The sequence below is a fragment of the Benincasa hispida genome, chromosome 2 (assembly GCF_009727055.1).
Source record: "Benincasa hispida cultivar B227 chromosome 2, ASM972705v1, whole genome shotgun sequence".
Taxonomy (NCBI): domain Eukaryota; kingdom Viridiplantae; phylum Streptophyta; class Magnoliopsida; order Cucurbitales; family Cucurbitaceae; genus Benincasa; species Benincasa hispida.
The window spans coordinates 47,107,601-47,131,292 of record NC_052350.1 but is presented as its reverse complement, the minus strand read 5'-3'; the positions used below and the strand labels follow the sequence as shown (position 1 = coordinate 47,131,292).

General features: G+C 32.8%; 2 protein-coding genes across 3 annotated transcripts in view; one reads left to right on the top strand and one right to left on the bottom strand.

The window, feature by feature from the left end:
- The window catches only part of LOC120071130 (calpain-type cysteine protease DEK1), a 31,901-nt gene extending 20,197 nt beyond the window's left edge, over positions 1 to 11,704 (top strand). The window contains exons 13-32 of one of the 2 annotated variants that reach the window (XM_039023206.1): positions 5 to 155; positions 288 to 399; positions 484 to 649; positions 780 to 850; positions 963 to 1,054; positions 1,176 to 1,338; positions 1,436 to 1,507; positions 1,858 to 2,235; positions 2,456 to 2,571; positions 2,639 to 2,936; positions 5,350 to 5,669; positions 5,935 to 6,286; positions 6,377 to 6,697; positions 6,781 to 6,885; positions 7,064 to 7,192; positions 8,389 to 8,769; positions 8,864 to 9,001; positions 9,235 to 9,471; positions 9,594 to 10,044; positions 11,192 to 11,704. In XM_039023206.1, coding sequence (XP_038879134.1) covers positions 5 to 155; positions 288 to 399; positions 484 to 649; positions 780 to 850; positions 963 to 1,054; positions 1,176 to 1,338; positions 1,436 to 1,507; positions 1,858 to 2,235; positions 2,456 to 2,571; positions 2,639 to 2,936; positions 5,350 to 5,669; positions 5,935 to 6,286; positions 6,377 to 6,697; positions 6,781 to 6,885; positions 7,064 to 7,192; positions 8,389 to 8,769; positions 8,864 to 9,001; positions 9,235 to 9,471; positions 9,594 to 9,899 — 3,908 coding nt within the window. In that variant the 3' untranslated portion in view covers positions 9,900 to 10,044; positions 11,192 to 11,704. Of the gene's footprint in view, positions 1 to 4; positions 156 to 287; positions 400 to 483; positions 650 to 779; positions 851 to 962; positions 1,055 to 1,175; positions 1,339 to 1,435; positions 1,508 to 1,857; positions 2,236 to 2,455; positions 2,572 to 2,638; positions 2,937 to 5,349; positions 5,670 to 5,934; positions 6,287 to 6,376; positions 6,698 to 6,780; positions 6,886 to 7,063; positions 7,193 to 7,342; positions 8,359 to 8,388; positions 8,770 to 8,863; positions 9,002 to 9,234; positions 9,472 to 9,593; positions 10,045 to 11,191 lie in introns of those variants that run through there. The other variant, XM_039023207.1, reaches the window with a different exon arrangement.
- Positions 11,705 to 15,269: 3,565 nt separating this feature from the next.
- LOC120071537 lies at positions 15,270 to 17,838 on the bottom strand. The gene is made up of 6 exons (XM_039023865.1): positions 17,527 to 17,838; positions 17,230 to 17,290; positions 16,901 to 17,131; positions 16,116 to 16,386; positions 15,897 to 15,974; positions 15,270 to 15,571 (listed from the first exon to the last, which is right to left on the bottom strand). Exons 3-6 carry the CDS (start codon positions 17,125 to 17,127, stop codon positions 15,521 to 15,523), a joined length of 627 nt encoding a protein of 208 aa, XP_038879793.1. The 5' UTR covers positions 17,128 to 17,131; positions 17,230 to 17,290; positions 17,527 to 17,838; the 3' UTR covers positions 15,270 to 15,520.
- Positions 17,839 to 23,692: the final 5,854 nt, after the last annotated feature.

Below are 23,692 nucleotides of genomic sequence, written 5' to 3'. Positions count from 1 at the left end.
ATAGTGGTTCTTGTCATGTTTTGTGGTGCATCATATTTGGAAGTTGTGAAATCAAGAGATGATGGGGTTCCTACAAGTGGAGATTTTCTTGCTGCCTTGCTTCCGCTAGTGTGCATCCCTGCTTTGCTCTCTCTTTGCTCTGGACTATATAAATGGTGAGAGCCTATACCTTGTACAATCAGTGTGGATGGAATGGCTGAACTTTGCAGCTAGTTACGTTACTGGCCAACTTTAGTTTTAACATTAAGGAGAGAGATGATTGTTACCATTTGAGTATGTGTTCTCAGGAAAGATGATGGCTGGAGGCTTTCCCGAGGTGTTTATGCATTTCTTTGTATTGGGCTTCTCCTGCTACTTGGTGCTATATCAGCTGTTATAGTTGTAATCAAACCTTGGACGGTAAGAGAAGACTTGTAATACCTCTATTTTTGTATGCTTCGACCATCTTCATTTCACTCATGGCACCTTATTTCCAATAAACAGATTGGGGCAGCATTTCTTCTGGTGCTTCTTATGATTGTACTAGCAATTGGCTCTGTCCACCATTGGGCTTCAAACAACTTTTATTTGACGAGGACCCAAATGTTTCTTGTTTGTTTCCTTGCTTTTCTTTTGGCTTTGGCGGCATTCCTCGTTGGATGGTTTGAAGGTGAGATAAGGAATTGTCGATCTTATTTTTTGTTCTTGTGTTTATTTCTCTTCGATTATGAAAAGTCATGAATTTGGTTACAAAGTAAAAATTCTCCACTCTAATAATGCCTTTCTTTTTCATCCTTCAGGCAAACCGTTTGTGGGAGCTTCTGTTGGCTATTTCTTATTCTTATTTCTTCTGGCTGGAAGAGCATTAACTGTGGGTCTTGACCTTCTTTAACGTGTTTTGCTAATCATTTTTTATTTTGTCAGTTGTTAACTAGTAGAATATTATTACTTGTAATCACCTTTTTTACCCCCATACTTTGCAGGTTTTACTCTCACCACCAATTGTAGTTTACTCTCCAAGAGTTCTTCCTGTATATGTTTATGATGCTCACGCAGATTGTGGGAAGAATGTCAGGTTTGTTTAGCTCTCTGATTCTTTTTGATTCATTGGCAAATGTCTGTAACTTTCTTCATGATATTGTGTATGGGGCTGTATTAGAAAAACCATCTGATATTTGCTAATTTATTCTTCATAGTGCTGCGTTTCTTGTGCTTTATGGGATAGCATTAGCAACTGAAGGCTGGGGTGTTGTTGCAAGTTTGCTTATTTATCCACCATTTGCTGGAGCCGCTGTATCAGCAATTACTCTTGTTGTATCCTTTGGTTTTGCTGTCTCTCGTCCTTGTTTAACTCTCAAGGTATGAACTATCCATTGTGAAGGCCTCTGTAAAAGAACTGGGTCTTTAATTTGTACTCACTATTTAATACATTATCAATGCCTTCAAATATATGTAGATGATGCAAGATGCTGTTCACTTTCTCAGCAAGGAAACTATTATTCAAGCAATTTCTCGGTCTGCCACCAAGGTGTGTTTGACTACAATACATATTAAAATTACCTTATGTGATGTACATACTACTAGATGCATTTTCATCACCTTCTGTTTAACTGTATTCATAAGGATTCTTGACTGCAGCTCGACCTTTTATGTAGTCAAATTCTTTTTCTGATGCTCTGTTATGATATGTGGATCATATAATCTCTTATTCACCCAAAAGGTTACTTGTTAGAATGTACATTCATGCTCCTAGTGCATGTTTTACTGGGTGCCTTCATTTATTCGCCACTGCAACTTTTATTTTTTTAGTTTAGATCTATTTCTATTATGAAATGCTGTCCCTGCATCTAATAGGACTAATACATGTTTACTATCCAGACTAGAAATGCTTTATCTGGAACATATTCAGCTCCACAGAGGTCTGCTAGTTCTGCAGCTCTTCTAGTTGGTGATCCTACCGTCATGCGAGATAGAGCAGGAAATTTTGTGCTTCCAAGGGCAGATGTTATGAAACTTAGAGATCGCTTGAGAAACGAGGAGTTAGTTGCGGGATCATTCTTCTGCAGACTGAGATACAGGAGGCCATTTTTTCATGAGACAACTAATGATGTTGATCACAGAAGGCAAATGTGTGCTCATGCTCGTATTTTGGCCTTGGAAGAGGCAATTGATACAGAATGGGTATACATGTGGGACAAATTTGGTGGCTATTTACTGCTTTTGCTTGGTTTGACCGCCAAAGCTGAGCGAGTTCAAGTATGTCCTGTGCTTTTTGCATATTATTGATGAAATATACCTTCACTTCTGTTAACTGGTAGATGGAAACGCTTCTTGTCTGGCAGTTGGAAACTGACAGATATATAATATTGACTTATTTTAATAAATATTATAATAAGAGCCGTTTTATTGATAAGTTTTAAATTGTTTCAATTATATTTAGCACTTCTGTAATGATTTGGTTGATTATTTTTTGTAGGATGAGGTTCGTTTAAGACTTTTTCTTGATAGCATAGGCTTTTCAGACCTGAGTGCTAAGAAAATAAAAAAGTGGATGCCTGAGGACCGTAGACAGTTTGAAATCATTCAGGAGAGGTAAATAACTTTGTTTTTATTCTTTAAGAAATATGGAGGATCTCTAATTTTCTTGTATACATTGTAGTTATATAAGGGAAAAAGAAATGGAAGAAGAAATCCTAATGCAAAGACGTGAGGAGGAGGGAAGAGGTAAAGAAAGAAGAAAGGCTTTACTGGAGAAAGAAGAGCGTAAGTGGAAGGAAATAGAAGCTTCTCTAATGTCCTCTATTCCAAATGCTGGTGGTAGAGAAGCTGCTGCCATGGCTGCAGCTGTGCGTGCCGTTGGAGGTGATTCTGTTCTTGAGGATTCTTTTGCTCGAGAAAGAGTGTCAAGCATTGCTCGTAGGATTCGAGTAGCCCAGTTAGCTCGCCGTGCACTTCAGGTTGAGTATTTTACTCTTTCTGATGAAATAAGGAATATGGCCTTTTTCTTGGGCTGGGCAGTTTAATATTACCATTCTATGCTTAGCTAAAATCCTTTTTTGGGTGGTGGGGGGTTCAAACTACTGTAGATATTTTTTAAACAAGAAACAACTTCTCATTGATGTAGTGAAAAGGAATAAAATTTTAAAAGAATACGAACTCCCAAAAGGAGAGAAAAAATACAAACAACAAATACATCCACATAGAGATAAACTTACAAACAACTACGACCGAGATGCCTCCTTCGAATACTGAGAAACAAAGGCTACTACAAAGCTACAAAAAAACCCAAAAAACGACCACTAACCAAACAAAAGATGTCAAAGAGCAAACTGAAAACTCATCGATGATGCACGGACTAAAAAATTGATGAAAGAAGCTATTGAAGAACCAACTCCAAGAATCTTGAAAAGAAACTCTCGCCTAACACTCTAATACCTTCCAACAGGAAAACGAAATAGAGCCCAACAGGTGATATTAAACTGCCATCACTTAAATCTTCCAAAAACAACAAACAAAAAGTTAGGCACCCTCTATAAAGCAACCACTTTTAAAGTACTCCCACGTTCTCTGATGTTCGAAACAAAAAATCCAACTCTTATTGAAATTCTAACTGCCAAAACTCCTTAGATTTTTACAAGAGGGGATAAAGGGTGAATTTCTTTGAATTGTATTTCACAAACCTTAATTGAAGATGAAAACTTTTGAAGGAACAGAGCTCGTAGTATAACTGGCGATAATAGTCGAGATAGTCTAATTATCTTGGACATCATCCTTAAATAATGCCTCAAAAGCATCAACGGAGTCCACAAGATAAGGATACTCAAAACACTTTTTCTTCAAAAAATGCTTCAGGCTCTATACTAAGTAATTTCAGAATCTTCATCAGAATCAAAAGTGTGAATACACGTAGAAGGGATGGACATATTTCGTAAGCAGAGAAGAGCTGATAACAACTTTAATTAACATTAGATCCGAAAAGAGAAATAACTAACTGACTAAGGGAGTAATTTGAACAAAGCCTTAATACGAGTCATTTTCTCGTGGCAATATCTCCTGATTGGAAAATGTCATCAATCTTACATAAGATTCTTCGAAAATATCAGCATCAAAATCTGAGTTTTTGTGAACTAGATAGGGTTTAGAGTTTAGGGTTACTGTAGATTAGCCAAAATATATGTTTTTAAGTCAAAATTCTCTGGCAAGTTGATTTTTCAATCAAAATATTCTGAATAAGTGATCAAATAGTTATTTTAATGGCTGCTTTCAGAATGAGATGTGACCCTTCTGAGCACAACTTGATAAAATGCCTCTATCTAGCCTAACAGGCTAAAGCTTCATGCTTTGCTTATTCCATTGCATCACTGCAATTCCTTGGCTATTTTTGTGGAATGCATTATTAAGATTTCTGTCTTCTCTTTTCTGTGGTTTGATGACCATCCTAGGTTTGACTTATTCAAACCCACATGATTAGTAATTGACACCCAAGTTCCCTCTTTGAAATCGTAATGCTTCAATCTAAGAAGCACGGACACTTTCGTTTGGCTAGCGTATCCGTGTCCGACTCTCCCACACTTATTGGACACGTATCGGACACTTATTAGTGCAACAAATGTATTGGACATGCATAGAACACTTGTTGAGTAGACTAAAAAGACACACATATGACAATAATAATAACTTTTGAGTGTGAAATACGTCATCCCATTTACTTTGAATTTTCTTTTGGTATAAAAATGATATATATTTTAATAAACATGTTCTTACCATATTGTGTCAAACTTTTAAAACATGGCATGTCGCCGTGTCCATATTGTGTTGTATACGTGTCTTTTATCTGTATTTGTGCTTCTTAGGCTTCAACAAAGATTCCCATGGCTAGACGTCTCTCTATGCTTTGTATTTTGTGCAAAATGATGCTAACTCAAAGGCCCCCTTTTCAGCTTGTGCCCCTTCACCCTTGGCTAAAATCTTTTGGGATTTTGTTCTGAAGGCTTTTGGTTGGCACACTACCATTTCATGTGACATTTGGGATTTCCTCTTATCCTGCTTATTGGGCATCCCTTCAAGTAGGGGAAAAGAATTCTTTGGCTAAACATCATTTGGACTTTTATGTGGTCCATTTGGTTAGGAAGGAATTCTTGTATCTTTTATCTGTTCTATCATCGACCTATCTCTGTCTTGGCATAAATAGACTTTCCCCTTTTGTAATTATAGTTTATCATCTCTTTGCCCATTGGATTAGTTTCTTGTAAGCCTCAAGATAAGAATATCAATGAAATGAATGGTTTCCAATCAACAAAAAAGAAAAAAAAGGAAAAGGAAAATAATAATAATGTAATATTTACCCTTCGTTTTCATTGTACTCTACAGACAGGAATCCATGATGCTGTCTGCGTTCTTGATGATGAGCCAATAGGATGTGGCAAGCACTGTGGTCAGATTGAGGCTAGTTTATGTCAAAGTCGAAAAATCAGCGTTTCAATTGCTGCATTGATTCAGCCAGAGTCTGGTCCTGTTTGTCTGTTTGGCACGGAGTATCAAAAGAAGGTTTGCTGGGAATTTCTGGTGGCTGGTTCCGAACAAGGCATTGAAGCTGGGCAAGTTGGTCTCAGATTGATTACTAAAGGTGATAGACAATCTACTGTCACAAAGGAGTGGAGCATAAGTGCAACCAGTATTGCTGATGGAAGGTCTGTGTCGATTATTTTGAGTACTAAACTAAGCAGCTTCTCCCTCTTGCTTCTGCTTTGTTTCATTTTGCGTGAGATTGCTTTCTTTGGTGTTGCTGATGTAAGGCATTTGTTATTTGTTTTGCGAACCGGACCGAGCAACCCTTCCTCTCTCTTTCCTTGTACTTAAAAGTTTCATGCTTTCAACCCCCTTCTTCTGGCTGTTTTGGAGAATAATCTTTTGGTACAGCAGAAGTTTATTTAATATTTTAACTTTTATTTGCAGGTGGCATATTGTAACTATGACCATTGATGCTGATTTGGGAGAAGCAACCTGCTACTTAGATGGTGGGTTTGACGGCTACCAGACTGGGTTGCCATTAAATGTGGGCGATAACATTTGGGAGCAAGGGACAGAAATTTGGGTTGGTGTTAGACCCCCCACAGATGTTGACATATTTGGAAGATCAGATAGTGAAGGAGCTGAGTCCAAGATGCACATTATGGACGTGTTTCTCTGGGGAAGGAGCTTAACTGAAGATGAAATTGCTGCTCTCCATGCAGCTATTAGCTCCACAGACTTTAATATGATTGATTTCGCAGAAGATAACTGGGAGTGGGCGGATTCACCATCTAGAGTATGTTCTGTTTCCCTATTAAGATATGAGAGGCAAGCTACATTCTAGTTGAACCTATTGACTAATGGATACCTTATTTGTTTTCCTCAGGTTGATGAGTGGGATAGTGATCCTGCAGATGTGGATCTGTATGATAGGGATGATGTGGATTGGGATGGACAGTATTCGAGTGGAAGGAAACGAAGATTGGAGCGTGATGGAGTAGTAGTTGATGTGGATTCTTTCACAAGGAAGTTTAGAAGGCCTCGTATGGAAACATGTGAGGAAATCAACCAACGGATGCTTTCAGTAGAATTGGCTGTTAAAGAAGCCCTTTCTGCAAGAGGAGAAATGCATTTTACTGATGAGGAGTTTCCTCCAAATGATGAGTCTTTGTATGTAGATCCAAAGAATCCACCTTCTAAACTACAGGTACTTTTTCTGACTGGTCATCTGATTATTGAGGCTCTTAATTAGTGTCATATTTTCTTCATAAAATGTTTGTTCTCACGTAGGTTGTTTCCGAGTGGATGAGGCCTGTGGAGTTAATAAAGGAGGCCAGAATAGAATCTCAGCCTTGCTTATTTTCTGAGGCTGCTAATCCATCTGATGTTTGTCAGGTTTGTCTCTGAGAAACCACTAAAATATTTGTCCATTTGGTTTGTCCTTGCAAAAGGAATGATCATATTTGTCTTTTGAATTTACCAATATCAAGCATTTAATCTTCCATTTTTGGCTCTGATCTTACTGAACTTTAATGTTTAACAAGTAACATGTCTATGTGATAAAATAAAACAGGGACGACTGGGTGATTGTTGGTTCCTAAGTGCTGTTGCGGTGTTAACCGAGGCTTCCAAAATTTGTGAAGTGATTATTACTCCACGTTATAATGATGAAGGGATCTATACAGTTCGCTTCTGTATTCAGGTGAGCTTTTGACAATTATCATTTGGTGCTCATGCATTAGCGCGGTGTTGATGAAATAATATGTTATTATACAAGCTAGGCTTCAGCATTGTTGGTGTAAAATTCTTCTGTTGTTTCTAATTTATTCACGTTCCTAATCTTTATTGCTAGGTTACTTCTATGTGGTGGGAGAAAGAGCCTTTCTGTTTGTTTTCAGCGTAGGATCTAGTCTTAAAAAAACCAATTGGGAAAGGTCCTCAATGTCTTGGATGAATTGTAACTCTTCTAAGCTCTTTAGATTTGGTATTTAGCAAGGTGTCTGCGACCCTTCTCCTCCTTAAATTTTAAAGAGAAGAATAATTACCACAAAAAGGGGAGGAAAGTTTCTTACTCTGTCTTTGCTCAAAAGGGGAAGAAACCATTGACACCTGATGCTTCACAATCTTTGTATGGTTAAGGGCGGTCCTTTCTTTAAAACAGAGTTTGGGCTCTTAATCTGCTTCCCCAAAAAGGTTGAAAACTGGTTATTTGAGGGTTTGATGGGACTTTTAGGGGAAAAAGAAAAAGCTACTTTATGGTTGACTTGCGATGTGCGAAGGAGCAAAATCTTAGAATCTTTGATGATAGGAGTTTTGAAGATTGCCTATAGCATTCAACACATGGTTTCTTGGTCGACAGAATTTTGGTGCAAGGCTTTTGGTGTTTTAGTTCTTCTATTTGTGGAGGAGTTCTCTACCCACCTTGAGCTGTATTCCTAATTGGTGATATGAATACACATATCACCAAATTATTCGTAAGGGACAAATAATTACTAAAATCTTTACTGAGCCTGCACCAAGAAGCTGTAACGAAGAAAACATTGCCTATAAAACATTACAAATTTTTTTATGTTATTTCTTTCTAACCATGTGCACCAAATAAAACTTGTAATTGTAACTGTGTTGAGCCGACTTTTGCCTTGTCTTTGAACGGATGATAAAGGATAGTAGAGAAGAGATCGTCAGCCACTTTGTAGTTGAAGATAAAAGACCAATCAGAAAAGGATTCAAGAATTGTTTTTGATCCAATCTGTACATCTTCCTGTATTGAATAACAGTATCAGTTTACTAATACGTATTCTAACTCGTAATTAAGTCTCCGTTGCTCATTTTTCTAATTTCTGTTTAGATGTATTGTGATTAATATTTTGATTAGTGTATATTATTCTCTCTTTCTAGAGTGAGTGGGTCCCTGTGGTTGTTGATGATTGGATCCCATGTGAATCACCGGGGAAACCTGCATTTGCTACGAGTAGGAAAGGTAATGAGCTCTGGGTGTCCATACTGGAGAAGGCATATGCTAAGTTACATGGGTCTTACGAGGCATTGGAGGGCGGTCTAGTTCAGGATGCACTTGTAGATCTTACTGGAGGTGCTGGTGAGGAGATCGACATGAGGAGCGCCCAGGCCCAGATTGATTTAGCTAGTGGTAGGCTATGGTCTCAATTGTTGCGCTTTAAACAAGAGGGATTTTTACTTGGTGCTGGCAGTCCATCAGGTTCAGATGTGCACATATCCTCTAGCGGCATTGTGCAAGGACATGCCTATTCGTTGCTACAGGTAAGTTGTTTCTACCTGTGAATCTGATAGGTTTGTACAATTTTCTGATAGAATGTCACAATGAACAATGTCCAACATTTTCCTGAATTTTCAGGTAAGAGAGGTTGATGGCCACAAGCTTATTCAGATACGAAATCCATGGGCCAATGAAGTTGAGTGGAATGGCCCTTGGGCTGATACTTCACCCGAATGGACTGATAGGATGAAGCACAAGCTAAAGCATATTCCGCAGGTCTGTCCTTACACTGACTGCCAGTTTGCTGTTAGATGAAAGGACGTACAATGAAAAATGGATGTTAAAATCTAAGTGTGTGATCTCAACATAGTAATCGTATGAGACTTGAAATCATAAAAACTAAAGCACGAATCAAATGTGTGATTTCTGATTCTCAACATTGTAATCATATGAGACAATGAACTAAAGCACGGCATAATTGCTTTTTATGTTTTGTATGTGTTTTGCAGTCAAAAGATGGAATATTCTGGATGTCATGGCAAGATTTTCAGATACACTTTCGATCAATATATGTTTGTCGAATCTATCCTCCAGAGATGCGCTATTCCGTGCATGGCCAGTGGAGAGGTTATAGTGCTGGTGGCTGTCAAGATTATGATACATGGCATCAAAATCCACAATTTCGATTGAGGGCTTCTGGGCCAGATGCATCATATCCTGTACATGTATTCATAACCTTAACCCAGGTATTTCTTTACTTGATTTTTCTTTCTGAAACGGAAACAATAATTTCATTGAAATCTTCGTTACTTGAATTTGAGAATAACTTCTCGGGACATTATTGACTCAAAGAATTATACATTTTAAGGGGGTGAGCTTCTCGAGGACCGCTGCTGGTTTCAGGAACTATCAATCAAGTCATGATTCAATGATGTTCTACATTGGAATGAGAATCTTGAAAACCCGTGGACGTCGAGCAGCTTACAATATTTACCTGCATGAATCTGTTGGGGGCACAGACTATGTCAATTCCCGTGAAATATCATGCGAGATGGTTCTGGAACCTGATCCGAAAGGCTACACAATTGTGCCTACAACGATACACCCAGGCGAAGAAGCGCCATTTGTCCTCTCTGTCTTCACTAAAGCGTCTATAACCTTGGATGTTTTATAGCACATGTGATCATCTCTTCAGCTGATTTTATCATACAAGGCGAGATGCCTTTGTGCATCCACCAACATTTCGAGTAGCTTGGGCTGGCGGTCTGTTTTCTGCTTCATGGGTTTCATTGACCTATCAATCATGAGAGAATCGCCTGGTAAACTTTTCTTTCCTAAGTTCTATATTCCTTCACCTTTCGTCTATCTTGGTCACTTTGTCTGGTTTTCAATAAGTTAGTGCCGTTTCATTTGCCCTATGGAGGTTACTTTGGCCTCTGAAAGGAAAGAAATTTGAAGGGATACCCTGTTACTTAGTTCCCTAGCAGGGGAAATTGTTGAAGAACGCTCCCTTGTGATGAAGACACTTGTTGCAAGAGAGCAGACTTCAGGGCAAATGAGCTGACTACATCTTCTGTTAGCTGTTAAGGTAGGAAAAGGCTGCTGAGAGGATTTGTCACACGTGGGGCTAATGAGTTTTAAGGTGTTTTTAGACATTATAAATCAAGGATTATATTTCAAGGAAACTGGTGCCACCCCACCTCTACTTTATGACACACTTCATGTTACACCCTAAAGGCATGATCATGGCAACAATGGTGCTTGCCATGGTCAGTGCACATAGCTAAAGGTGGCCTTGACTTTTCCTCTTGAAGTGGTGAGGTGTAAGTTTCAAGGTATTATAAGATGTAAGCCTCAAATTCAATAAAAAAAAACATTTTACAAATCCTAAGTTGATATGACCAAGGTCTGCTAAACGTGATGATAGTCATATAAAAGTGTGAAGAAATTCACGTCCATAATTTTCACTTGAAGTAGTCATAGTTCAAATTCTCACAACTCTAACCTTTATATTTTTGAAGGAAGAAAATACTATTATTTATCTCACCATTAGACGAGATGTTGAGGTTTTAAACCTCAGTGTGTTTTCACAAAGGCGTAAGCCTCTTATAGGAGAGAAGTATGCCTCTTATGGTTCAACGTAAGTCTTGAGGTTAAAAGTCAAGTCTTGCCTTGAGGCAAGCCTCAAGCTCTGCTTAAAACATTGCCCCTCCCTCACCTTCGCCCTAGGCTTTTCTTTTGTTTTTTCATTTTTTTTAAAATTTTTTTATTGCTTTCCACTTTAGTTAGTAATACAAGCCACTTTTTATTCTGAAGTATTATTTGGGTTACTATATTTTATGCTTTAACAGCACAGCATTTACAAGTATGCACTATATACTCATTCTTCATGAATGATTACCCGCTGATGACAATATCATTACTCTCATAAGATGGTTGAAACTAATCCGAGTCTATTCTTCTCAGGTTGCAATGTTATATATATCCTCAGCCTCTAAAGGGGCAAGCCCTTTTGGGTCAGCAATTTGGTAGATACAAGCAGCTGCAGTTGCAAGTCCGACATGAGCTCAAAACATTAGACATAATATCCCGAACGAGCCTTACGCCTTTTTCTGATTTTACATGGGGAAGAAGATGCTAAAGCAAGGGTGCCTAATAGATTCTTTTCAGTATTCAAAGAGTAGTACATCAGGTACTTTTGTCAATCATGTATATAGGTAGATTTTGTATTTAACTATAGGCATTGTAATGTAAATTTCTTTCTTTATGATTTTTCCCCTTTTTTGGGTGGAGGGGCTAAAGTAATAGGAAACAAAAATTAGCAGAGCTAGTCAGTTTGGGCACTATAGAGAAAGCAATGTAGCTGGGGAATGCTTATGTTTCTAGCTGCAGTTTTGGAAGCTTTAACTGTCGATCGAGTTCAATTGTACAAAAATGCATTTTTTTTTAATCTCAATATAATCTTTTGTTTTATACTCAGTCTCTCGTATTGTAGACGTCCATGATTCGATTTCAATTTAGTTAAAAAATTCATGGTTGATATTTGTAAAGTTGTCCATATAATGTATGAGCCTTTTGGGAGAAATGTCTATTTGTGTTCAAGACGAATACAGGTGAGCTTAGCTCAACCGTAATTGGCTTACCTTCTTTCCTTAATGTTGAAGGTTCGATCTTCATCCCATAGTTGTACTTGAAAAAAAAAATGATAAAGAAAGTCTTAGAATGTGAAAATCTAATAGTTGGACAATTGAGGCTTCACCAATTTAACAAGAATGAGAAGGATTTCAACCCTTCTGAGGTTGACCTTGAGAGCACTTTTGATTTGCAAAGAGAAATTTGTTATTTCAGCAAAATATCTTAATATCTTAAGCATTTTTCTTTTAGTATCATTATGAGAATTGGTCATTTTGATTATTCTATTACTATTATGTCATCATTATTTTTCCTAACCAATGTTTGCTCAAAGTAAACTAGCATGATTGGTTTTTTTGAAAGAACTATGACTAAATTGAAACATATCTAAAATTTTAAGTTAATAATTTTATGAGTTGGTCTAATAGTGTAGCTTTCTGAACTTTTCATAGGTTTTACACTTTTGTGGTCAAAAGATGTATTGTCCACAAGATTGAAAATTGTGAACGGATGACCTAAACTTTATTGTCAAATGAGATTTGACTGGCTTTTTAAAAGTAAGTTCTAATCTTTTGCTTGGGCAAACAAACTTTTCTTTTTCCTGATTTTTTTTTTTTTTTTTTTTTTTGTATTTTCCCCTTTTGATGTCGTTCTCTCTCGTTTTTTCCTCTCGTGCTTGTGCTCTAGCTCTCTGCTCTCATTCTCTCTCCATGCATGTCGGTGCCTCGTTTTCACAGGTTGCCACCACACCATCTGAAGTCACCCTTGGGGTGAAGAGCGGGGAGGAAGAAAAAAAATTAAAAAAGATTATTAAAAAGGCTTTAGAAAGATTTATAAAATTGACCTATTTCATAAACAATATTTTACAAATGTCATAAACTTTAGTTATATTTCATAACTAAATTTTCGGATTTTTTTGAACAATTTTAACATGCACACTCTCTTATTAAATATTAGTATTACTTTACAACTTAAATATTTAAAGTAATTCAAACGTTAGTAATAATTATTTGGAGATATTTTTTTTTTAAAAAAATAATTCTAATATATTTCATAATTAATTGTATATCTTCATTTAATGATTTGTTTTATTTTATTCATTAACGAATATAGCATATATCCCTTAAATTTAGGAAAATGTATTGTTTTATAATATATTCTCCCTCATATTGAATTTTTGTATTATTTTATAATTAAATTATTTAAAAAAAAAATTAAAACGAATTTAGTATTTATTAAATTTCCTTGATTTTAGGAGTTTTTTCTTTGGGAGGATATTTTTTTCCAATTAGTTTCAAAATTTCACAAATTTTTCTAGATTACATATTTTGGATTTTGACTTAAAATTCAAAATCCCAAATTTCAATAAATTGTATTTATTGCAGAATTATTGTTACAAATATTCATTTTTATCTGTGTTTCATTTCTTATGTATACATATGAGATTTATTTCAAATATATACAATGTTATTTAAAAAAGATACAAGGTTTATTCCAAATATATTTAGAACTAGTATAAATTTAAGGTTCTTATATAACATATATTACATATTTTAATTTCTAGTCTCATTTCTATTAAAATATATATTCCACATATTTTGTCATACGTATAGATTTGAAATTGAGATATATATTTCACACACATATCATATATATACATATATATTATATTAAAATAGATGACATCCTCAGATTATTTGAAAATAAACTCATGTATTTGAAATTGAAAACTAAATGTACAAATAAACCCCATGTATTCTATGTACTATAGCCCATGTGACTTTCAAGTTCGAGGTTATTGATGATTGTCTAATTGAATCCTAGGATAGCGAGTGAAACCATTTGGCTGGTGACGCAGGTGAGGATCCAACGACCGTTGTTTGATTCGGTTAAGGAGGACGATGGAGCCGTTGTCGTATGATTCGGTTAAGGAGGAACAATGGAGTCATTGCCGTTGGAATCCATGTTGGAGAGGAGAGAATGGAGTTGGTCGTCGGAGGGTTTGATGCCGAAGAAGCGGAGGAGGGCGCCGAGGTCAAGCAGCGTGAGGCTGACATCAAAGTTCATGTTGAAACGCCTAAAAATGTTGTGATTGGAATTGAAGTCATGAATTGGTTGTTTCAGACGATTTGACAAGATCTGCAAGGAGGAGTTTGCCAAGGTTAGGGGATTTGGAAAATGGAGAGACGAGGATTTCTTCAAAGATTTGATTTTAAAAATAAAGCTTCTGGAAAAAGAACCATTTAATGCCTGTGAATATGATATGTTTTTTTTTTTTTTTTTTCATATGTATCTTTTCTTATTTCTATTTTTTCTTATTATTATTTTTCAAAATGTCTAAAATTCGTGGAAGGTGATTTAGACATTTGAGTTAGAAAGAAAAACTACGGAATTTCAAATAATTTTATAATTGGACCTATTTAATTAAATTATATGTGTAGAAAGAACAAAACTTTATATTGAAAAAGCGAAACCAAATCTCACTTACGCCCAAATTTTTTAGTTCAAATTTTAAGAACCTTTAGATACCTTGAAAAATTTAGGTACGAGAGATCTTAGCATGGTCATATACCACTAGTTTAAAGATTCAAAGTTCAAATCCTTACGCATGTTAGATCTCTCATAAAAGTATAGATTATTAGACACAAATTTGAAGGGTTAAAATCATAACGTAAAATAAAATTTGTAAAAAAAAAATTAAAGTTAAATTATAGAAAATTCTCCTATTCTGTCAAAAGTATCCTTGAACATATATTCACTTGAATATTTTTTTTAAAAAAATACTCTTATCTTTAGTTTTGAATAAAAATGGTTGGTATTTTACTTCAAAAATACCCTTAAATTTTAAATTTTTTTAGTAATGCCCCTAAACTTTCAAAATTAAAAAATATCCTTATCCATAGTATGTAGACCGAAACCGATAATACCTTGTTTTGAAAATATCCTTACTTTTAAAAGTTGCATTAGTACTCTTAACCTTTCATGATTAATCTTCTTAACTAATCACAATAAATAGAGTAATTTGAATTGCAAAAGAGATTTAAAAAAAAAGTCTTTCATCACTACAAATTTGATACTTTTGAAAATTCAGGAATATTTTCAAGAACCTTCTTCGCCAAATTTTAAATGTTGATTTTTTCGAAGTCAAGCGTGATATTCTTGAAACCTAGTATATTTAACCACTAATACCTAATTTTTCTCTATTAAGGTTTAGTAACAAAGTATAACAATGAAGTCAAGAGTGGTTAATATTTAAACCTATGAACTACAGTCACACCCTTTCTTAAATAAAATAAAATGGTTGTGGGGTAAGCCATTACTCAAAAGTTAGAAGCAACCCATAACTTGAAAAGGAAGAAAGCTAAAATTACAAACATCAGAATCCAAACAATAAAGAGGGGGGAAAAAAAAGTAAAGAAATCATTTCTACCAATTTAAATTTACTCATTTAGCCAATTAGCAATCAAATAGCACTAGAAAGAAACCAGGTGACTTATATATTACATCATCATCTCAATTCTGAAAATTTCCCAATCAATTTCAACCAACCAAAAAAAAAAAAAAAATCCAAAGTCTACTCTCCCTTCCTCCAAAATATGGCTATCAAACAAGAGGTTATTTCTATCCCATGTGTACCCCTATTTCTGTCTCTTATTGATTCAGTCATTCTGACTCACTATCCATACTTCTCATGGCCTTCAATCCTCTGGGTCTCTGCATATTCCAATAACATTCTCAAGTTATTATTAGAAAGAGAAACACACAAAAAAGGGTAGGGATGGATTGATAATACTTTGTCAGCTTCCAGATTCACAAAATCTTTAATATAACATTTTTAAGTGAATGTTTTACACTAAAGTCATGTTTATTGGAAATCAATCAATCATCCTAATGTGAAAAGTGGGTGAAAAGTGGGGCTCATTCAAATACGTTTCTAGAAAACTAGTTATTAATTACGGTTAATTACGGTTGCAGGAATTTTGATTGCAGAGCAGTAAAGATGGCCTAATAGCTTATACATGGAGTTGTGTTATTTTACCTTTTTTGATGTCTTCTTTTCCCTCACCTCATACCTTTCTTGGCACAAATCTGATAGCCATGAACCTGGCATCACCAGCTGCATCCACACACAAGCGAAAGGAGTTAGCTGATTTTTCAAACGAACTGAAAGGAGACCGAAAGGATTCCTCGGTCTGACCCGGGATTGCTTTCTTTTCCTCCTTGGCTCTATCAAACATGATTCGTAGCAAACACTTACAACTAAGCTTTTCTGTAACAACTTGGCTCTTTTCTTAGGCCTTTGAGGAAGTTTACAACCTTTCATGGCCATGAAATCTTCTTCCTTCTCTTTGCTAGACAGAGAAATATAGAGCCTTGGCCAGACAAACCCTTTTCGGTCGTTTCCTGTAGGGTGATCCATTGAGGCCTTTTCATCAACGCCCATCGAACCCCTTGTTGTATAGTATCGATCTTCCTTTTCTGGTGATGTTATGGTTGTTCTTTGATTGTTAGTTGGTGCAACAATGCTCCTGTGACCAAACAGAATATCATGTCAACATTAGCACCAATAATAGCCTACATGATTCTGTAAATCCCAAGGTTATAAGTGAAAGGAGTGAAAATAAAGAATGCTTAAGATACACATAAGGATCTATCTAACAACATACAACCAATAACAAACTCTTCTTCTTTTTAGCGATCTTTGACTGTTTGGGCCAGTTTACAGACACTCCTAATCTCACGAGACAACTCGCCTGACCCTACAACATTAAAGGAAACCCATAGGATAGTAGAAATAACAAACTCTCTTCTAACCATCAACATTTCAAATCAGAATTGTAGCATTCAAATACAAAGATACTTCATCAAGTTTTCTAAAAAGGGGTGGAAAATGATATAGTTTTAAGCTGTTCAAGACCTTAAATATGATTTTCTTTTAGCATTCCAAAACCTAAAACTTGGTGGATTAAAGAAAAACAAACGAAGAAAAGGAAAAATGGAGTATGTTTTCTTTCTAATTGATTCAGGAATCTGGTTTCTTACTTGTTAAGGCGATGAGTTTGATGAGTAGATGAAGCTTTCTCAGCTGTAACAACACGGCGATCCCCTTTAGAAGAAACTTTCTTCTTCCCTAAACAATCGGGTTTATTAGTAATTCTTTGTGGTTCCTTAACTTTCATATATCTCATCCTCTTCCTGTTCCCCCACTGCAATAGAAAATCTGTTTCACCAGATTTATTGCTTTTCTGACCTATTTCTTCCTTTTCCATATCTCTGCAACAAAAATCACATCCACTCATTTGCTCTTTTGTACAAAGAAACACTCCAAAATCAATAAAACCCCACAAAAAATATAGCACTACAAAACTAACCTCAAGATCCAAGCCCCAAAAATCAATGGATCATAAACACAATTTCCCTCTAATAATAACCCTGCATTCAATGGATTAACAATCATTAACCAAACACATGATTTACCAGGCAAAGCTGCAACAAAATCAACTACTCTTTCTTCCATAAGTTGAAAAGAAACAAAGGAAAAGTGAGAAGTAAACAAAACTCCCTCAACCCATTACCGGATTCAGAATCAGAGTTTCCCCCATTCTTCATTTTCCCCCAAAATTTAAACGAAAACCCACAAAAGAAAAAGAAGGAAAAAACACAATTACCTCTACCAAAACTTCTTATCAATCGCTATTCATCATCAACATCACAGTTGCAATGGAAGAAGAATCCAGGTAGCAAAAGAACCGATGAACCACCAGAGAGAAAAATGGAAATGGCAAAACAATCTTCCAAAGAAGAAGAAGAGAAAAATGGCTAGAATGGAAGAAGAGACATTAAAGATTAATGGGTCACAGTTGGTTTTAACCATTCAAAGGAAACAGAGGAAGAAAAATCGGCCGCTCTTCAGTTCAGTTGCAGAGAAGCTCTCTTTTCTTTGTTCTCTCTTTGTTTGTTTCTGTGTTTTCAGTTTTTCACCCTACTCTCCTTTTTTTCTTTTTAAAATTTTTATTTTAAAAATTATTCCCCTTATTTTTTTAGATTTAAAAATGGAAAGGAAAATCGTGGAATTTTTTTGACCGTTGGATTGAAATGGACGGTGAAATCAAGCTCGGGTCGACCCGATTGAAATTTTCAAGTGCACGTGACATCGGGTTGATGAATTCAAACAAAATCTGTTCAATGAAATTTTGCGTACATTGCACTAATCACATGAGTTGCAATCTGCTGTGGCTCATATATACCATTTTTTTTTACTTTTTTAATTTTTGACACGTCATCATTTTAACCCTAAATGTTTACTTTGATTGTTGCCACGTCATCCATTTTTCTAATTTTCATTGCCATCATTTATGCTACCATTTGTCTTGGTAATAGTAGAAATATAATCTTTTCAAAACAAAAAAAAAATGTAGTAATATAATTTTGGATTAAAAATATTTCATATTTATTCTACTTTTTGGTACTCGGATTTTTAAAAGGACCATTTTGACCACATTTAATCGTTTTTTAATTTTAATTTTATTTTTTTTTAATTAAGTTGGTAAACATTAGAACTTAGAGTTAGGGTGTGTTTGATTTAATTTGTTGAGTATTTAATTTTTAAGTCATTTTTAACAAAATTGACGTGTTTGATAATTACTTTCAATGTATATTTTTAACCGTTTTGATCAAAAGAATTTAAATAAAAATGATTTTTTTGAAAAACTTTTTGTTTCTAATCATTCCAAACAAGTCCTTATCTTGCATTATTAACTACTTTTTTACATTGATTTAAAAATAAATTTTGTAAAGCTCCATCTAGTTATTATTTTTTTTTTTGTTTATTGATTTTTTCAAAATTAAACATATAAACACTTCTTTCACCTCTGAATTTTTTGTTTTTTTTTTATCTACTTTCTACTCACAGTTTTAGAAACCAAACCAAGTTGTATGAACTAAAAAGAAGAAGTTTTTAATAATTTGTTTTTTTTTTCTTAAAATTTGGCTAAGAGTTCAACTCTTTTATCCGAAAAATATGAAAAACCATTGTAAGAAATTGAGAGAAATAGACTTAATTTTTTTTTAAAAAAAAAAAAAATAGATGGTTACCGAACGGGACCATACAAAATAGTTTATAAGAACTTGATTTTGGACTCGACTTGATTGACTTGAGAAAAAAAAATATTTTTCAAAAAACTCATTTTTATTTAAACACTTATAATAAAAACTGATTAAGATACATTTGAAAAGTTATTTTGAGTTGCCAAATACTTTAATTTCTTCTAAAATGATATTTAAACTTAAGTACCTAACATTATTGTTTAGAAGACCTTAAAATGTTTTGCATCTAATTATAGAATTTAACAAGGTAAATTTTTAATTCTATTTTTTAAAAGAAAAACATAGTATAAGAATAGAGAATTTTCTTTAATTACACATATTGTCAATATTACTTCTTCAATTAATAAATACAAATCAAATGATTTTTTTATTATATTTTTTGTTAAAAGAAAAACAAATTTGATAAATTAATAAAGAACACCAATGACAATATATTCTATTTGTGTTTTCAAAGGGATGTTATTATGAACATAAAATGTTAGTAATGTTATTTGTCACGTTTTGCTTGTTTTTAACCCATTACTTAATTAGCAAATATGGTCTTAATTCTTAGATTTGATTGGAGGCTAACTTTATATAAAAAGAGCAGAGATTTACTATTTTGTTTGACATATTAGTATTATTACTATTTTTTTTTTTTTTTTGTTAAAAGTATAAAAAAAGATCATCAATGCGTAGAGAGAGCGATAAGATGAAGATAGTATTAGAAGCGTCTAAAATCTATTCAAACATATCGGTTAAAGAAAGTTACAAACATTCTACTGAATCAGTTGAATTTATTGAGGTTATCACTTTTTTCAAGAGGATATTTCTAAAGCTCTTAAAGTTTGATATCTTTTCTCTCCGAGCTCAAAAAGACTTTATCAACATTTGGAATTACTCGTGACAATAAAACCGAGATATAACGAATGAAATTCAAACTTTTGATTTTTCTTTTTCCTTCATGACCTGTTGTGTTGTGGATCAGTCCATGACTCTCTCTTTATCAACTGGAAATGTAAGTGAGAGTTGCTTGGGCATTGGATTTTAGTGATTTAGGTTGAAGATGGGTGGTTTCTTCTCTCTCTCTTTCATATTTCTTTAACATTGTTTCTTTTGTGTTCATTCTTATATATATTGTTTTACTCACCCAAAAATATTTATTCGAGTATTGACGTTTTTAGAGCGTAACCTAATTAAGGTTTAATTTAGGATTTCGATAGCTCTTAAAATAATTATTGACGGTTGTACTTGTGGAACAATCAACCATAAAATAAAGTGAAAAGATGTTTGATAGATTTAGTTTTTTTAATTAGAAAAAAATAGTTACAGTGGTTGGTAAATTAATACGAAATTTGTTTTTTTTAAAAAAAAAAATTAATGCTTAAATGGTGTTATTTAGTTATAGGGATCAATGTACAATTATTATTTCAATTATTTCAAAATTGATATTATATTTTTTTATAATTTATTATCAAATAATTATTTTTAAATTTACATGATTTAAATTACATCGACCTAAATTATTTGAATTTTTTTAAGAAAAATAATCTATGCTATCTAAAAGGGACTATGGGGGAGAAACATTTGATTTCTTCTTTTGTCCCTTTAGTAGATGATTATAAGGGTATATTAAGTAATTTCATGTTTAAAATCATTAAATGAATTATGTTGCCCCAATTTTTAGCATCACACATAAAAGAAAAAAATTCTATTTTTCCTCCTATTTTTTAACATCAAACGTAAATGATATTAAATATTTTTTAAAAAATTCGTTTAATTTTAACGTGAATATTATTATTCATTTTAAGAAAAAGGTTTCAATTTTGAATTTTTCAAGATTTGATTTAGGATCAAATCAGTTTTTTCTATAAATTCAATCTTTACACTCCAAATTTTCATCGATTATCTCTCTCTTTTTCTTTTTTCTCCTTTTCTATCTTGTTTATTACTTTCTTTGTTTTCTTTCTACTAGGTCTTTAACTCCTACTCCAACTATTATTCCATAATTGGTGAGGTGTTTTTTTCTTCTATAATATATTTCTTTTATATGGTAAAATAATTGAATATTAAATATTGATCAGCTTTACAATTAAAAGGGAATCTCAATCCTCCACCACATTTTATTCTTTCTTTCCTTTTTATGAATACATTTTTATAATGGAGTGTGATCAAATTAAATTTGATTAATTATATAATCGAGTTTTGATTTTAGATTTAGACTAGACTGAATAACAAATTGTGAATTTTTCAAATAGAAGAAATTAAGGTGTTAATCAAATCATCCAATAAAAAAAGTAATATCTCTTTGAAATAAAGTTTAAAATTAAGAACACGCCTTGCAAATAAGTTTTTAAGGTTTATGTCTAAGAAAAGAAATAATATTAAAAACAAAAATAAACAACATTTTAGCTCAAAATAAAGTTTGAAATCAGAAGAAAATCACATTGTCCAAATCTAAATAAATTTTTTTACTACACGAATTATCACGAAACAAAAACATTAATCAAATAAAAAAAAAACAACCAAATCATCCCATTTCAAATAAATAAACAAATAAATATTTTGTAGGGGGAAAATTATGTACGTGTGTGTTTTTTTTTTGTTTTTTTTTTTAATTTAGAGAGGATTATCATGCCGTTAAAAAAAACAATGATATTTTGGTTAAATTGAAAGTTTGAAATTAACAAATTAATAAAATCATCCAAATTGAAATAAATAAATAAATAATTTTCAACTAAGAGATGATTGTCAATAATTTTAATAAAAAAATGGAAAAAATATATTCGTTTAGTTTAAATTAGGCAGATATCTAAATCAAAATAAAGAAATATTTTTTAAAAAAAAAAAACTAAAAGAGGGTCATCACATAAATTTGAATATATATATTTTGAATTTAAATTAAAATTTGAAATTAATCAAATTATTCAAATAAAAAAATATATATATCTTTAACTAAGTGACAATTATCACAAAATTTTAAAATACTTAATTTTATTAAAAAAATTAATTAACCAATATATCTTTTATTACATATTTTTCTTAAATTATTCAATTATTTATTTTATTCTTATAAAACATATGTGTTGCACGTAGTATTCAACTAGTTGTTATAAAAGATCGAATCAATCATGAAATTTCATAGAGAATAAATGTGAAAAAAAATATAAATACAAAAGAATAATTTAAAACTTGTAAACTACATTTTTTAAGAAAGTTGAATCTAAAAGTTGATATCTTTCTATGATGCTTGATAAATAGAATTAAGTTAATTTTTTTTCCTTAAAATACTATTTTGGTTATAAATTTGTTGAATATTAGTATATGTACTTTAATTGTCTAATTTTAGTTCCTACTTTTAATAAATTTTAAATTTAATCTACACTAAAAAAATTTTTTTTTCATGTATTAGTGTGTTTCTCAAAGCGGATCACCTCGCCTTCTTGTTATCCAAAAGTCCTCTGTTAGGGTACTTAAGTAACCCCATGGAAAGCATCTCTTCTTAGCTTCTATTACCTGACCGAACCGGGTCCCCTGTCGCTGACAATTGAGTGTGGCGTTGAAATTGTTCGTTTGGAAATCTCCCGAAAAGCTTCGAACCTTTTGGTATGTATTGCCCCCTAACTAACATAGTATCTATTTAAATACGCTCGGATGACCCCTTGTGCATCTTTTCTTCTTTTAGACAAGTCTAGTAGCCTATTATAAATTTTAAAAACGTATTTACAATTTTTTTTAGTAGAATATAAACTTCAATTAAAACCTTGTATGTATATTGATTATCTTAAAAAAAGAAAGATGGATGAACCATGTTTTAGGTAAACCCTTTTTCTTTTCCCCCTTTTCTTCCACCTTTATTTTAGATGGATTATTTCTTTAGGGGTTCTAGTGAGTTTCAATAGCAAAAAAGAGGGGAAATATTGGTGATGAAAATGTGAATGATTAGCAAAAATGCCACATTTTATAGCATTTCAATTTTTGGGCATTTTTTAAATTTCTATTAAAAAAATCATAAAAATTTGGTAAGGTAATTATTTTAATTAAATGACAAAACTACTAAAAATATTTTTAAATATAGCAAAATATCATTGTTTATCCGTAATAGGCATTGATATATATCTATTGGTCTATATTTTATTTGAAATAAGTGATAAATAGTGACATATTTTTATATTTGTAAATAAATTATCTCATTTTCCTATATTTAAAAACTAACCTATTTTGGTGACTATATTTTATTTTTAGATTCATGTTTGATAAGTAAAATGGAGTTTGATGAGATAGACAAGTTTGTTCAAAACAAAATGTTAGAAAGAATAATCTTAGAAAGATAGAAAACCCTAGAAAGAGAGAGATAATGTTAGAGAGAAAATATTAGTTAGAATAGGATTTAAAAGTATATCCATTAATTTGTTTTAAGGAAAAAAAAAAAGTCTAGTTTAGGGCAAGAAAAATCTTGAAGTTTTAATTCCTGTATGGATAGATTCTGATCTAATAGATATCTTAATTTTTAGTTTTATATCTAATAAATCTTTGATATATTTAAAAAATAATTATTATTTTAATATAGACCTAAAGTGTTTATTGAAACCTTTGACTTTCAATTTTATGTCAAATATGTTAGTAAATTTTTTTTTTTCTAAATAAAATGTTGAATGGGTCAAGGACTCAAGATATGTTTGGATTAACTTTCCAATTATTTAATTTTAAAAATAAATTATTTTTAAAAAAAATTGAAGTATTTGGTAA

Coding starts and splice junctions, on each gene's coding strand:
- LOC120071537 (XM_039023865.1), bottom strand. CDS start 17,127: ATGGAAAAGGAAGAAATAGGTCAGAAAAGCAATAAATCTGGTGAAACA. Junction 16,387..16,900: donor CAAACTCATCGCCTTAACAA/GTAAGAAACCAG, acceptor GTTTGGTCACAG/GAGCATTGTTGCACCAACTA. Junction 15,975..16,115: donor TGTTACAGAAAAGCTTAGTT/GTAAGTGTTTGC, acceptor GTGTGGATGCAG/CTGGTGATGCCAGGTTCATG.